Source organism: Taurulus bubalis, assembly GCF_910589615.1.
Source record: "Taurulus bubalis genome assembly, chromosome: 11".
NCBI lineage: Eukaryota > Metazoa > Chordata > Actinopteri > Perciformes > Cottidae > Taurulus > Taurulus bubalis.
In genome coordinates, this window is record NC_136599.1 from 9,794,317 (window position 1) to 9,810,508 (window position 16,192).

Consider the following 16,192-nt stretch of genomic DNA (forward strand, 5'->3'; position numbering starts at 1 on the left):
ACATTTAAAACTCAATCTTTTTAACATTGAATCTAGGGTTTGCAATGCGTCAGTCCAACACTTTGCTCCAGACTCAAATAGCTCAACAATCATTGGACAGATTGCCACGAAATAGTTTCAGGACGTTCGGTTTCCCCAGAGGATTGAGCCTAATCTTGTTTGTAATCTCCGTGTCCCAACAAGATGAACATTTTTAGTTTTTTCCTGAAATGTTTCAATAACTATTGGATGGACTACCAAGGAATTTAGTGCAGATGTTCATAGTCCCCAGATGATAAATTCCAGTAACGTTGGTGATCCCCTGACTTCTCCTACAGCTCCACCATGAGATGGATTTTTGGTTCTTGAGTGAAATGTCTCTACTACTGTTGGATGAATTTCCATTTGTGTGTCCCAGAGGGTTAAGCCCAATGGTGTTCACCTGACTTCCTGTAATGCCACCATGAGGTTGACATTTGTATTATTTACTGAAATGTCTCAGTAACATCCCGATTAATTGCCACCGCATCTGATATAGCCAGTCATGTCCCCCACTTAATAACAGTTGTTACATTGGTAATCCTCTAAGTTTTCATCTGCTATCATCTCGTCAACATTTTAAACTGTCAAATATTTGATTTATGACTAGATGCCTGCAAAACTAATGACATTCCCCAACGGCAAAGCTGAACTTTGTGTTTAGTGCAAACTAACAACTAATATTATGCAAACATGCCAAACTAAGGTGTGGACAATTGCAAACTTTATACCTGCTATAAATCAGCATGTGTACGTCACTGTGAGCATATTACAGCCGAATGCTGACGTTAGCATGAAGCTCAAACCACCTTGGGGCCTGAGCACAGCCTCGTAGACGCTTAGTCTGGTTGCTAACAAGGCGTTAGAGTCACATTGTTTACTACACAGACCACAGGGCAGGGACCGCCTTGGTGGTCAAGTCCCACTCCGTACTCTGAGCTGATGACCACTGGGCAGCTTCAGCAGACCAGTCCAACGTTCTGTGTATTGCACAACGTTGCTCTAATGGCATTTACTGAAGAAGGATGAATGCTTCACATTCATTACGGGCAGGATTTTCCCCAAGTAGAGATTTAAACCAATGATCCTTCAGTCATATTAGTGTTGCTCCGACTCAGCTCCACAGTCGTCCAATTAGCTTCAATTTATGGTCCAACAACAGCAAATAAAAGCACAAAAGATGGTTTCATGTAGTCATCCTTTAGGGTGATATTTTTCTGTCATATTGTGATTTCTATAATCGCTCTAATATTTATCTCTCCCGCCCCACACCTTATCTTTAGCAACATGCACATAGCATAATTAATGGGGTAAAATAGAAGTTTGGAAAACAAGAATGAATTATGACTTTTCTGTTTTTCCACCAATTAAACCTGATTGCTCGACAGCGGTCCAAATTGAAGCATAAACAAAATCAGAGTCTGCATTGTGGCTGAGCCGGAAAGGGTTCACTATATCATTGCATTACATGCACCTGTGTTACTCTATTCCATTATAAATACGGTAAATTAACTCCATTATAAAACATAACACAGGGATGTCTGTGAGCGTTGTCACCTTTGATCTGCCTGCTCTTTCTTTTCTATTTACACACCAGTAGGTGTTGTGCTGTGTTTACACGTCGGCGCCAACTGGCAAATGTAACTTTGAAGCATGCCAGTGAGCTAATAATCCTCCTGCCAATGAATTGTGAATTGCATACTTTCAATTAGGCCACTCGTCCAGCTCAGAGGAGAATACTTCCAAAAAGAGATGCAGGAGAATACATAATATGGCAGCACAATCAAGTGCCAATCAACTTGCCTGATCGCAAGTGCTTTCATTGGAGGGAGCTGACAGCTGTACACCAAAACAATCCAGATTGTGGTATCTGTGTATAGGGCTGTTATAGCTGAAGAGGATTTGGGGAATTGTGACATTTTGTGTATTCAACAAGGTTTGCAAAGCAAGATACACTTGTAGTACTGAATGAACTTGTCACTTTAAGACGGTTTTAAATTTAGTATGCTAAGTATGATCCAATAATCTATTATGTAAGATGGTTGGCATTAAGATGAACTACAGGAACATTATTATTAATATCTATTTGCAATCCTATTATTTCCAATCTGAAAGTATTTTCCTCAAGTTTTATTTATTAACAATACAAAGAGGAAAGGTTATTACAAGGAATTACACAGGTTAAACCGTCTGAAATATATTGAGTTATGCAAGTCTTTATGACTTGCAAACAAACGATCAGTTACAAGACTGGCTATTTTTATGTCGTGATGCTTAATGCCTGTCATGTGGTCAGCTAAAATCAACACAAAATGAAAGTTTCGTGGAGTAAGTTTAATTATTGCTTCATACTGATTGGTGCATGGAGGTACATGGACATCACCTTTTCCCCCTTTGAACCTCTCCCTCTTGAAACGAGTGGGAAGAGCTATAAGTCATCGTAATAAATAATGAATAACTAAAACCCCAAACCTCAGCAGAAAATCATAGGTTCTTGGTTTATATCAAAGTATATTTTTTTAGGGACTATAAATGATGCTATTTGGCAGGTTTTCATACAATACTTGAAACATTAGAGTTGGGAATAACATCATAATAGTGGATAATTGTGACTGACCGCCGTGTGTGATTTACCACCCACTTACTCTGACAATGTTTTACATAGTGTTTTAATTTACAATGTATATACATTTACTTGTAGTTGCAAGATTGACATAAAAACAGACAAAACGGCCAGAAAGCAGGAACACATCTGTTGTTGTTTTTCTAGGATGGCCCTGGTAGTATTGATTAAATGTTAATTGGGACTATTTTAACTAAGTGTTAAAGATGTGGATATCTCTGCTGTCTGTCACACTAATCCTATCAATGTAAAATAACATGCTGTGAATCTCCGGCAGGATTGTGAGGGGAATTTGTTGAGTTCCTCGTGTTGCTTCTTTATTATCTATCCTTTTTGTTCTTCTTGCTTTGAAAGGAAATAGGTTAACGTCTCATTCATTTGTGCCTAATCATTCAACCTGTGTTTATGTCATGAGGACATTTCATACAGTAGTTCAGACCAACAATGGATGAAATGAGATCAAATGTGCATGCATATGGTTGGAGATCTATGATAGGATAAGAATTTAACCACCTGCCGTGATTGTGAATGTCGTGACCTTCCCGGCATTAAGCACTACATTATTGCTTCCTAGAGATGCTACCGTCTGTGAAGATGTTAAAACACCAAACATTGGCAACAAGGGCTGTGTCTGTGACAGTACTGTTAACATTCTGGCAGTTGAACCTATTTCTAAATGTAAAAACAAAGTATTTAGTATTAATCCTGTCTGGAATGAACACAATGAGGGGCCCATAATGCCGTGGGTTGAGGCTGGAAAAGTTAAGCATGAGCTCTTCTGTGGGCTTAAAAATGAACAAGTGCAAGATTTAAATAGGATCTTGACTAATATGAAGAGAGGACTGTGAGGGCTGACTTGATTGCCAAAAAAGCATTGCAAAGTAAAACGTCTTAAGAATTTTTCGAAAGAGGTCAGAATCATGAATAACAGTGCTGATGGTGTGAATTTTTCTGTGGGCGAAGTTAATGAGATATCCACAGATGTCATGTAGCTTACAGCTTCATGACAATTATAGTTTAAAAAAATGTGGAACTTTATTAGTATTTGTTTAAATGTCCACTTGTTTTACTGTATTTCAAGGATGGATGGATGGGAGGAGGCAGGATTGCACATCCCTTCTAATTTAATGTAATTGTAGAAAACGTTCAGGCAATTGAATGCTTGTAAGACAGGTTGTGTTTTGGGTTATATATATATATATATATATATATATATATATATATATATATATATATATTCACATGTCATGTCCAGGAACAGTCAGCATCCTCATCAGCTGATGATCCATGTAAATAAATAAACATGGATGAGCCCCGCTTGCTCAGACATTACTGTAGCCCCATACTGCTCACATCTCAGTATTCCGAGACATACAGTCGGTTTGTTATTGTGTACGACAAGATTTATAACGCCATTTATCAACATAAATGCCCCCACAGGTAAGACAGTGATAAGAAACAGTATAAATGTATGTATAGATTGGATAAGGTAGAGAACAGCATAATTGATGCTCTGGTTAATCCTACCAAAAGTTGCACATGTTGCAGTAAACTTCTAAGATAATACAACTCCAATGCAGGAATGTGTTGTTTAAAAAAAAATTAAATTAGGTTCAGTAAAACCTAAGGAAACATCTTCAGAAACAGCATTGTAGGTACAGTATGAAATAAGACATGAGATAATATGATTTCAACTGATCAGAAAGTCTGTAATTAGTTGACATTTTTAGCTTTGCTTTTGTTCGAGCTCAGCCCTTGTGATGAATCTACAGATTTAAAGATATTTCTGGAGCTTCGCAACCTTCACACAATATTAAGCAGAACAATCTCATTTGAGGATATGGGTTAGAGGGCTTTCTTCCAACATAGGCTCTACGAAAGTATCAGAAATAATCACATTCTCGCAATTTGTCTTTGAAAAATAAATTCCTTTAATTTCAAAGGCGAATCAGGGTTTGGAGGTAAAATATGTACATATCCTCCGGGACCCACCACCAAGCTAAGTAAAGCAAGTGTGACTCCATAAACGACACATAAACTTGTAGGTGATACTTTCTAATCAGTTCTCACTGCTGAAGTGAGGCTGTGAACCTCATTTGCTTTCACTGAACCCATCTGTCTGGATATTTTGAAATGCTATGGTTTCAAAGTCTCTGAATAAACAACTTTTGCTTGTGCAATTTCTGGGTGCTTTAGGTATCAACCTGAAAAATGTATTTGATTTACTTTTGGTAATTTAATGAGAGGTTTAGAGCTTGCTGGTTGAGGGATTCAGCAGTGATTCCAATCTGTATGCTAAGCTAAGCTAATCAAGTCCTGGCTCTTGCTTCGTACTTAATGAACAGACCCGCTTCATAGAGAGGCCCGAGTCAAAATCCAATTATTACTTCTATTGTTTTTGTTTTTGTTTCTCACATCCATATACAAATGGGAGTCCTATGTTGATTGTTTGTGTTGACACAAGGTTGAGTATGACTTTACTTTTGCAGTACTGGGTCACTTAACACATCATTGCTTATAGTGATGCATTTTTTGATAATCACAAGTAACAGTGAACGAGCATGTCGCCACTGTCCCTTATTAGAGTGTCTGTTGTTGTTGCGCTTTGATTATGTTGAACGTGTGAGAGGAATATACTCAAAGTCCCGTCTAAGACCAGCCTGGTCCCACCAAATGGCGTGTGAATGTTATTTTGCGTGCTATCATAACGCTGCTCATGACTTTCCATTTTAGGCTGTTCTGACTGCAGGAGACCGTTATCCATGTCCCGTATGAAACATATCTGTGTTGACATATTTTAAGTTATGTTAGTGACGATTGTTTTCCTTTCTTATGTTGCGTTGTTTACTTACTTATCTTTAGCCCAACCATAATGTTTTTTCTAAACCCAGCTGATTAGGGTTGTTGTCTAAATCTAACTGCAATCATAGATTTGTTCCCTCAAAATAACAGCTAACATTTAACATTAACGACCTGGGGTTAAATGTCGGAAAAAATGTGTTTTTTTACGTTAACCCCATGGTTTGAATTGACACGCTAAAAGCTTCAAATGCATATCATGACATAAGGAATGTGGCATACGCCCATAACATCACGTTGCTGGGACCCAACACAGGTTTGTACAAAATGTAGTTGTGGAAAGTAAATAAATGAAATGAGATCATTCTGCATGGAAAGTACTTTTACTTTTTTATTTTATTACATTACATTACCGAGTATGCTTGGAGGATTGTAACTGAATATTGTTTCTCCCCCAGTGGCCAAATGTAGCCAGTGACATTGTAAATCTGGGGATTAAAATGTCGGTATTTAATCTTAATTGAATTTCTCATGACATAACCCCAATGATCCAAACCATCTGACAACATGATGCAGCAGTTGCTGTTGCATCTGTCTCACTAATTGTAATTCCACTCCGAGGTGCAGGTATAGTGTTTATATTGGCTGGAGCAGAGGTCACTTTACTGTACAGCTGTGATGAGAAGCAGGCCGCCAGGGGGATGATGCCTTCGTGTTTACTTTTTAAAACACCACAATGTTACTGGAGCCTCTCCCAAACAGCGACGTTTTATGCTATTCTCCAAAATACAGTAAATTGATTGAGTAAATTGTGCTTTGTTTTTTTATACATCCTTTCAATCTCAGAGTTTCATTTGCATTCTCAAATAGTGCTTTAACCTTGTCAAGCGACAAAAATAGTTGTGCTTTTATGCAGAGTGCATTATGGGATCTGCATGTGTGATATGTTCTATCAGAGAAAAAATATTTGATGCAAAGAAACATTTCACACCTTAATCCTTTCTACATCGAATCCAATTTTGGAATAGAGTTTGACAGAGTCCATTAAAAAATCCTCTCACTCACACAGGATGCTGTTTACTTTTAGAGGAGCGCTGAGCAATACCAGGTCACGGGAAAATAAATATCCGAAAGTGCCAATAACAGACTCCACTTCTCCGTCGGCAGCTGTGTAAAATTAGGGCCTAGATTAAACAGGGCATTCCATCAGATTGGCGTGCATTAACCACTGATAGGACTAATGAAAATGACAATATTTAACTTTATGGGTAAAAAGAACACATGAATAATAATGATGTTAAAATTGCGCAAAATGGGCAAAACCTTCACCAATAGAAATTCTGTGCAGAATTTCAGCATCGGTCAGGAGCTGAGCGTGCAACTGAAGTCAGCAACGTGAACCTGCTGTCTTTAGATGGAGGTTAAATAAAGCGAAGATGCACACGGCATACTGCAGTCAAAAATAGTTGAAACATCTATTTTCTTAAAATTCAAACTGCGTGATGATCACAGCCGTCTTGTTTCTAATTTCTGTGAGTAACTTGCTGTGACTCATCTATAAACGTATTGTTCATCATTGAATGCAAAAGTGTTGTTTTCTCAGAAAATGTAGCTGAGAAACAAAATATGTCAGTTTCTGTCTTCATTCTGCCTCTTCACAGCGAGTGTGATTAAGTGAATCAAACATAGTATTTCTCTATTTAACTTCTTATTGTAATTGTTTTCATCCTCAGATCTCAATCCTTTGTTACTACTTATCTTTAAGGTTCTCTTCCAAATTTGCCTTGTCTGAGACAAATCACTTCTTCAATATAGCCTGCAGCCATGCAGGGATTTGTGTTCTTTTGAGCCATGCACCCCAAGTCAGTAATTAACCTTAAACAATACCAGCATCTACTAATGAAACACAAGCAAACGGTGATTCACGTCTTTATCTTGCTGCAAAATCCCTATATAATCTCTCAACAACTCCTGGCATATTGGTGGCTAGGTGGAGGTGGGCAGCTTCTTAAGTGTGATAGATGGAGTTTAGTTTCAGGCTGCTGCTGCTGCAGCTTCTTCTCTGACCCAGCCGTCCCCAGAGAGCCCGGGATGAGCCTGAAACACAATATAGTTCTGCTGGAGAAAGCCTTTTGGTGTGGTTCAATCTGTATTCTGGAGGAGAGCAAAAAGACCACCTTTACTCAATGATGCATTTTGTTGCATTATTTGTTGGCTTTGTAAAGTTTATTTTGATTCAATTAACAGTCATTTTACAAAGATGGAGCATAAATGCAATATCATTTACAATGTATACAGTTGAATGTATGCCTCTTCTGTGTTGCACTGTAAAATTATACAAATACACTTAAGTAAAATCATTTTAATGATAAGGTCATTTTGCTGCACTTTCGTATCAGACCAATAAACCATCAGTTGGCTTTCCGAAAAAGTGGAAGATAACAATTTGAAAAATGTTAATGATGATTTAACGAAGAGGCAGTGATGTGTCTCAAATATGCATTCATACATTGAGCTGGAACTGGAATCATACTGAACCTCAAAAGATGTTGTGTAAAATGTAACACAAATCAGACGTGTCACAAAACTTTAATTTCAATCAATCGCTGGACTGTACCATTTTAACATGTATTTAAAAGTGCAGCACAGTGTTGATGATTGTACACACAATGCAGCTGTTTTTGTGATATGACTTGATCTAAATTCCAACTGCTCTTGCTGTAATGAGTTTCTTGATTCTAGAAACAGTCTCATAACACTGTTGCCTTTCTGGAGGATTGACAAACGTCAAGAAGCTTCTAGTGGTTACATATGAACAGTCTGTCTTCCCAAGAAAAATGACAGCATCAATTGTTTCAGTTAATCTCCAACTATTGACGGACAATATCACCATGTCAATAGTGGCATTAGATCAGAAAACACTTTGTTGATCATTGTAGAGGACATGGACCAACTACTTATTTTGTGGTTTAATTTGGGGGACTTTTTAGATTTCGATCTAATCAACATGGAGCCTTTAAGCAGCCTTTGGTAGCTGATACATGGAGAAACATCTTGATCCCATCAGGTTGCTAGCATGGCTTTAGGGATGCCTATTTCTGTGTGTTGGTACAACACTTTTGTTCAGAATGAAATATTTGCATTTACGTGGTGCTTTTGCTAAAAGTGGAGCACATTTACCGACACATGCTCACAATGGTGCCATAACTGCTATGAAAGCCACTGGCCAGGTGAGTGGGATTTAAGGAGCTGGGAATAAAACTGCCAACCCTGTTAATAATGGACAACATGCTTTACCAACTGGGTCACACCCACCACAAATGCTTGATGAACTACTATCATATTTGGTAGAGATGCACTAAAACTAATGATTCAATATTTGCTGAATACAGTCATGCGCCCCAGAGGATGCATCAATGTAATGTTGATCACCCAGTGATCCCTTCAAGGCAGATAGAAATGGCAAAATCATCTTCACCCTGATGGTGCAAACTGTAATTTTGGTATCCTGCTAAAGCACACACTTTAAATGCCTGACAATCAGTGACATTTATCTGTCACATATAATCATCTTTATTGTGATACTCTTGTCATTCTCGACCCATACGATACCCCAACATATATTTTAAAAAGTGCCCATTGTTTCCTTCACGATAGAAGCACTCCAAGGCCAAAATATGTGTCAATAAGATAAGAGAGATGCCAGGAGCATTTTTAAGCAACTGTATGTCACCAGGGGATAAATACTTGATTTGGGTAACACCATGGCCTTTTCCTGTTGTCTGGCACCTCTCTCGGGCCACACTTTACATTTGTTGCTTCAATGGAAAAGAATAACGAAGATTTACCTCTTGTTTATCTATCCAACTGTCTGGTGTAGAAAGCTTCACAGGGCTATTATGGTTATTACAATTACAGTTGTAGTTTGGGTTGAGTATGAAATCCTCAGTTTTGTGAGCCTTTAAAAGGCAGCTTGGTAATATCCAGCACTGATCATCCACTATTCGTGCATTCTCCCCAACTTACCTCATCAACACTCACACAACATTTGTCTCGACATCTTTCTGTTATTATTCAGTAATATTTCAAATACTGTACCTTCTTAAGCGTTGCTTGTTATTTTCAGCGTGAAAATTACCTGACATTTTCACTTTGAGGTGAGACAATCAAGTGTTTCTGTTTACAGTGAGCTAGGTGTCTTAGCGGTTACAAAGATGGAGCATGTCTTGGATTGTGACAAACTAAGATTATCATAAAACAAGATATGAAAGAAGACAACTCTCCGCTGCTCTTTATTTCAGACATTCTTCGTGCTTTCTTATCTCCCATAATCTAAAACAGTGTTACAAGATAACCAAAGCATAATGTGCTCCCTGGGTTCTCAGTACAAATATATTGCACCCTATGATTAAAAAAACATATTACAATGTGATAATCTGTATTCATGCAACATACAACTAGGTGTCTACAATCTTTACGGGACCTTCAAGGTCAATAGTTTGATATAGTTTAGAAATTTGCTTAATAACTAGTTTACCACTCTAGAGTCTGTACGGTAAATATGTATTCAGCAACTTGGCTTAGCACAAGGACTGGAAACTGGAAAGAGAAAGTGTCTCAACATAGCCATGACAAAGTTGAACAATATTTTGCCGTCATTAAAGCTAGAGAAATACAATATTTTGTCAGTGATAATTTTTCAGATACATTCAGTGTCAGAGTTGTTTTACTTAGTAAATAATGTTTACAAACCATATCCCCAGTTATGGGCAGAATTACTGACCATAGATATGTATTATTTTTACTCAAAAGTTTTAACTCAATTTAAGATAGTTTTGGAGTTTGACTGCAGATAAATTCATCTGGACAAAATAATTAATCTCATCCTAAATCCTGTAAAAGTAGAAGTTGTGTGTCCTCCCATTGACTCCAACAGAGATCTAAACTGAGTCAGCATCCAGAGTCTTTATGCTGGCACATATTGACCTTATCAGAGTTGTGTCGCAGAATGTGTCTCCAGTTTGTCCTGGATGTCCTGCACTGGGAGAAGGAGCCATTACTGTTGCACAAACCAGAATAAGCTTCCACTTTCATGTCCCACACAGCTCCAACTCAGTATCCATGTTCAGACATAATGCATATCAAACATATATATACAAGAGCAAATGCATTACTATACGAATGAAAGATGTCTGGAAGTAAATGTAAATCCCTGGGGAGTGTTTTCGCTCTGTGTAAGCACTTTGTAGAAAACCACAAGGAAATTCAGATTATATCCAGAGCTTCTGAAGAAGCAGTGGGTTGGAAATAAAGTTGTCTGAGGTGCGTTCAAATACTGGCTAGCCACTGGATATGTGGAGAAAAACTCAATAATGTAATGGTTTAATCCCTCTATGACAAGCATACCGAACAGGCTCTTTCCCCTACAATCCTTGTGCAAGTACATGTCTATGAATACAAATGCAATTCATCGGGCACTCATGGCCCATTAGAAGTGGAGCATGCAGTTCACCTTCAGTGGTTGGTTTCCAGGGCAACTTTAACCTTTTTTTCTTGTGACTTTTTGTTTCAAGACATCGCACAATCAACTCTTAAGCACTCTCCGCTACTTTTATCAAGTGAAATCAATATCACCTGTGGTTAAGTATTTATCATATGTGAACCTATTCATGATGTTCAAGTATGAATTGATTAACAGCTTGTACTTGTACATTTTCAAGTATTGGTCATAACTTTATTTTTTTTTAAACTGTGTCCAACTGTTTTTCAAGAATCTTTCAGTGATTGTGATGTGACGAAATGCCTTGAACATGATTGCAGTGTTTCCAAAAATGTTGGGGTAAAGTAAAATGTGATATTTGTTTGTACAAAACAAACATGCTCGAAAATGTTCGAAAATAATTGCTGTAAACAAGTAAAAAGACTAAATTACATAGTGCTGAATTGTTGATTTCTTTTGTTCAGGATTACTGAGGGACACCTCATAAGACCAGCTAACATTAACGGATCAGCAACAATGGCTGATGAAGATGATACTAATGTTAGCTTGTGAGGGCAGACATTGCCACATACGATTACAATAATGTCTATTGTAATATCCTGCATGTTAGTGAATTTTGGGTACATTATATGAGCCTAAAAATAGAAGGGACCCCCATGCTGCCGACAGCCCTTCCTTTGCTGGGCACAGAGCTTCAGAGAGATGAGGTCAGGCGGCGAGCAGGTATCCGATCTGTGCAAAGCACTAGAACACGAGAGCAGTCAGACTTCCTGTCAGCCTCTCAGTAACTGCCGTCGAGTTGTGTTGAACCAGCCCTCCTTTCTTTATCCCCAAAGTTCAGTCCGTAACATCACCAGTTTACAACATGTTAAACTTGCTAACAACATTACGCTAATTTTACAGACGATAAATGTTCCTAATCACTGTTTACAAAAAATAACCGAGTAATTACCATATGTAGGAGGACAAGTGTTTTCTCACAGGCTGCATTACTGATGGATTAAAAAAAAGTTCTTTTGTTGTTCGTTTCTTACAGAATTCTTCATAAAGTCTGACAGTGCACAAGCATGAAGTGACGAGCCTTTAAAGTTGTTTTGAAGTCAAATTATTTATTGCCTAGATATGATGTTTTTTTTTTTTGCTGGATATTCTTTTAGGTTACTTTGAAAATATAAAGAGCGAGACAGCTGGTCTGATTATAATTTAGGTTGTACACGTTTTTTTTTAACACTTTTGTTTCACTGCGTAGCATAGAGAGAAAAAAAGATTTGATAGACTGATTTGACATGAGAAGAATCTCCCACGTATTTCTGTTCTGTGCCTCATTCAAGCTAACAGGATGTGTATTTTAAATGTAACTGGGTTCTTTGCACGTCTTCCAGCCGCATGCAGCTGAATCAGACGTCTGTGAGCTCAAGGACATCTTCCAATTGGATATAAGGGACTTTCTGACCCTGACAAGCACACAGTGGTGTTGAAACTTTAGTCTGCACAATTGCATTCTGCAAATCAATCAGTGTGCTCCAGTCCTTTTGTGTATTTGAAGTCTCTCTCCATATTTAGCCTTGTGCTGCTGAAGCTTTTGTGGTAATCTGGCAATGTTCTATTCAGATGCGTTATAGAAATGTTAGTTGGTCCGATTTCGTAATATTGCTCATTCAGAAATGAGACCAATGTGTCAAATTGCCATCACATTTATTTAAGTAGGTTCTTGTCTGAAAGGGGCTCATGATCATACAGTCCTCTATGTGACAACAGAAGAAGTAATATATAGCTTAAAAATGTAATTACAGTGGTGTTCAAAGGGGTTTCATTGTGGGCTGCACAGTTCAGAATGATGGCTGTAAAAATGGTTTTGGAAACTTCCAGAGTTGCTTGACCTTCTATCGCTCTCAGATTCATGAGGCAGCGCTTTTGATTTAAACAGGTGGAAAGGCCCTTCTCCTGCCAAGGAAATGTAATCATGTCAAGAGGGCCACTGGGTTATTGCACAAGACACTGTCACTGACGCCATAGGACCCTTTTATGTCAGGGGGCTCGACAATATTAATTTTACTTTCACCTTCTGGAAGAGGCCGTGTGGAGATCAACTGCAGTTTCCTGAGAGAACGACACCAAACTGAAGCGCCCAAAAAAAGAGGTTATTAAGAACATTGTATTCTTGGAAATATCTCTGAAGTGCTCGAAAGTGGCGAATTTTCATTCTGATCAGTATTTAGACTTAATATATTCAGGATCTGTGCTCATCCTGCTTGAGAAATCTGTGATACAGTTCTTTACTCTGTTGGCTAAGCTAATTTTTTGTTGTATACTTTACGTTTCATAATCAAAGTAACACTGATTAATTTCAATTAAACTGAAAACATGCTCCCTCAAATCACCCTTATTTCAATCAAACCATTTCTTATAGAATTTAAGGTCCACGTGTGTGTGTGTGTGTGTGTGTGTGTGTGTGTGTGTGTGTGTTAGAGGTGGGTGCTCATGCTCAGACTAATTTCAACCCCTTTTGTAAAAGTCTGATTATCATAATCTGTAGCTGAAGTTCAGGGGGAGCAGCAGCGTTAAGTCATCCAGAGTGAGTGAAAGACGAGGGGGAAAGAGTCGGCATGGCCCAGAAAAATAACTGTAAGTGGATATTTTATACCTTTTCTTTTACTCTTTTCAAGTAGTCGAGTTGATTGCGAACAAGAGATCTAACGAGACAGCTGGGCCGTAAATGAATGGCACTACTAACATGCCTCCATGACACAACATATTTTCACTGAAGACCTTTTGTTTGTTGCCTCTGTTTTTTCGCCTTGTTTGGATTTTCATTCTTTGGCACTTTTGAGACTTAATTGTATTGCTTCTCACTCTTGAAATCTTAAGACAAACAATGCTTCAATAATTTCATAATGATTTTCACCTCGGGTTGTCATGGGCAAATGGCAGGTTTTCTGCTCATGCGGAATAGAGCTAAATTAGAAATGAAAAGGTTTAGATCCCGTAAGAGGTGTATTGATTTATAGATTTTTTTCTTCTCAACAAGTTTACGTGAGTGTATTGAGCACATTGTGAAATCCAGCAGGAATTTGTTATTGCGACAAGAGGCAGATTAGTCTCACTGAGCTCTCATTCTCTCTCTGTCCTTATCTCCCTCTTAAACATCCAGTTCAATTCTCCATCAGGGAATACAGACCCTCGGATCAACATGTGGTCACGTCGCTCTTTTGCGACGGGATACGTGAACATGTGTACCCAGCTTTCTTCAAGGCCATGAGCCACCCAGACCACATTGGCATTGCTCTGAGCATTTCCATGGCTGGTTATGTTCTTGGAGGCAGCTCCTACTTCCAAGCTTTACTCTTTGGCAGTGCATGGGCTGGCCTCATTTACTTCTGCTGCCACGAGATCTACAACGGCTACGTAGCGAGGAGGCTGAACACAGACATGGCGGACATTCGCGCCAACTACATGGAAAACCCAGATAACGGTTTCTGGGTGGCAGAGGCGGACGTCAACGGCCAGTCCAAGGTGGTCGGGATGGTGGCGGTGACGGGGAGAGCGGGAGGAGAGGAAGGTGAGTGGTTCGACGACCGGAACGGAGGAGCGCCGGGAGGAGGCTCCGAGTTTGCCCAAGATGCTGGTGATGGGAGTTACGGCGAGATGTCCCACATGGTCGTGGTGTTTCCGTGGCGGGGCAAAAACCTAGGTTCACAGCTGACGAGGAAGGCCCTTGATTTCTGCAAAGAGCGAGGATATGCCCGACTCGTTCTGGACGTCAGCGTGCCACAGAAGGAAGCCGTTTCCCTGTACCAAAAATTTGGTTTTGTTCAAACCGCATCCCACAGCAACACACACGCTAACCGCTGGTTCTCCAAACTGGCCAGAATAAATGTGATGCGGATGGAGAAGTTCATTTGATGAACTTTAGACCTCTGCGCCCGATACAACCCTCCACTGTACATATCGATACAATATCGGTTAATTTATGCTTCTTGTCTCATTTAATGCAAAACATATTTCTGTTGTGTGATATTCAGTCACTCATATCTCCAGCTGGTTATCATGGTAGCTTGAAAAAGATACATTAAATGTAATGTTTTTTAACAAAGCAGTATTAATCACCTCAGTTTCCTTGTGTTTCTTCTTGCCTTGATGTATTATGTATCCACCTGCACCCCTGATAGTCCACTGCCCACAACCATGGGAAACAATGAGCCAATTAGTTAGCTTCTCTGCTCAGATTCACTTCTAAACTGCACACTAAAAAACAATACATTTCAAGAATTATTAAATGAATTATCAGAAATTGAACGGAACAGACTGTATTCACATTCAATTATTGTTCTCATGTCCAATAAGGAATAAAGAAATGTATGTGATAAAGGGAAAATTAAGTCATTTAGAAGCAGAAGAACTTTCTTTTTAAGCCTCTTTCCAGGGAGAAGCTGAATCCCTCGGCCTCGGAGGAATTAATGCCAGCTGACTTCTAAGACCTCACAACTCTTTGCTTAAAATACCAATGAAAAATGCAATAGTATCAGGGTATTGGGAGGTTTAAAATTCTTTGGAGCTGAGAGAGCTGTGTGTGTTTGTGTGTGTAGGTGTGTGTGTGGGAGGGTGGGGGGAATAAGGGGCATACAAAGAGGATAAAGAGTTGAGTATATGCTTTCAGGTCATCGTGCACAAGGCAAAGATTATCGACACCTAACAATAGAGAGAAAGCTTATGATGTGTGCGAGGAGAGACTGGACGCAGTAGAGGTGAAAGGGTCGTGGGAGTTACTCTTTTATGGCAAATGAAACTGAAAACAATGTCATTTCCGAAACAATGTCAACCAGGAGCTTCCTGTCAATGTACCGCCTCATCCCAGCAGGATATCGTCTTAATAAACCTTTTGTCAGCTACAAGCTTTGTGCAGCTCTGCCTAAACAACGCAGATTACTGCCTCAGAAATCCCCGAAAGGTGATTAGAATTTTCAAAAATATTATCAGAGCCACACAGTACCTGCTTATCTTGAAAGAGTGTGTGTCCACGGTAAGCCTGTAAGGGAAAACATCAAGCAACCAGTGTGTGCAATGACAGGTGTGGTCTAAATAAGCTTCAAGAGGGACTGTATGAATAGAGCAGTTTGGCACACACACACTGTCAAAGGGCTTCGGGCATCAATCATTCCTGCTGAGGCCGTCAGGAAAAAAATTAGGCTGGTGGCCAGCAGGCAGGTGTTGAACTAGCCAGAGGAAGATGAGGCTTAATACTGGCCAACCTG

The 16,192-nt window shown here is 39.1% G+C and overlaps 1 protein-coding gene across 1 annotated transcript; it reads left to right on the forward strand.

The window, feature by feature from the left end:
- Nucleotides 1–6,752: 6,752 nt before the first annotated feature.
- LOC306743962 (putative N-acetyltransferase family 8 member 5) lies at nt 6,753–14,843 on the forward strand (the record flags this gene model as incomplete). The annotated part of the gene is made up of 3 exons (XM_079226522.1): nt 6,753–6,835; nt 13,540–13,565; nt 14,092–14,843. 3 exons carry the CDS (start codon nt 6,753–6,755, stop codon nt 14,841–14,843), a joined length of 861 nt encoding a protein of 286 aa, XP_079082648.1.
- Between the last annotated feature and the right edge of the window lie 1,349 nt (nt 14,844–16,192).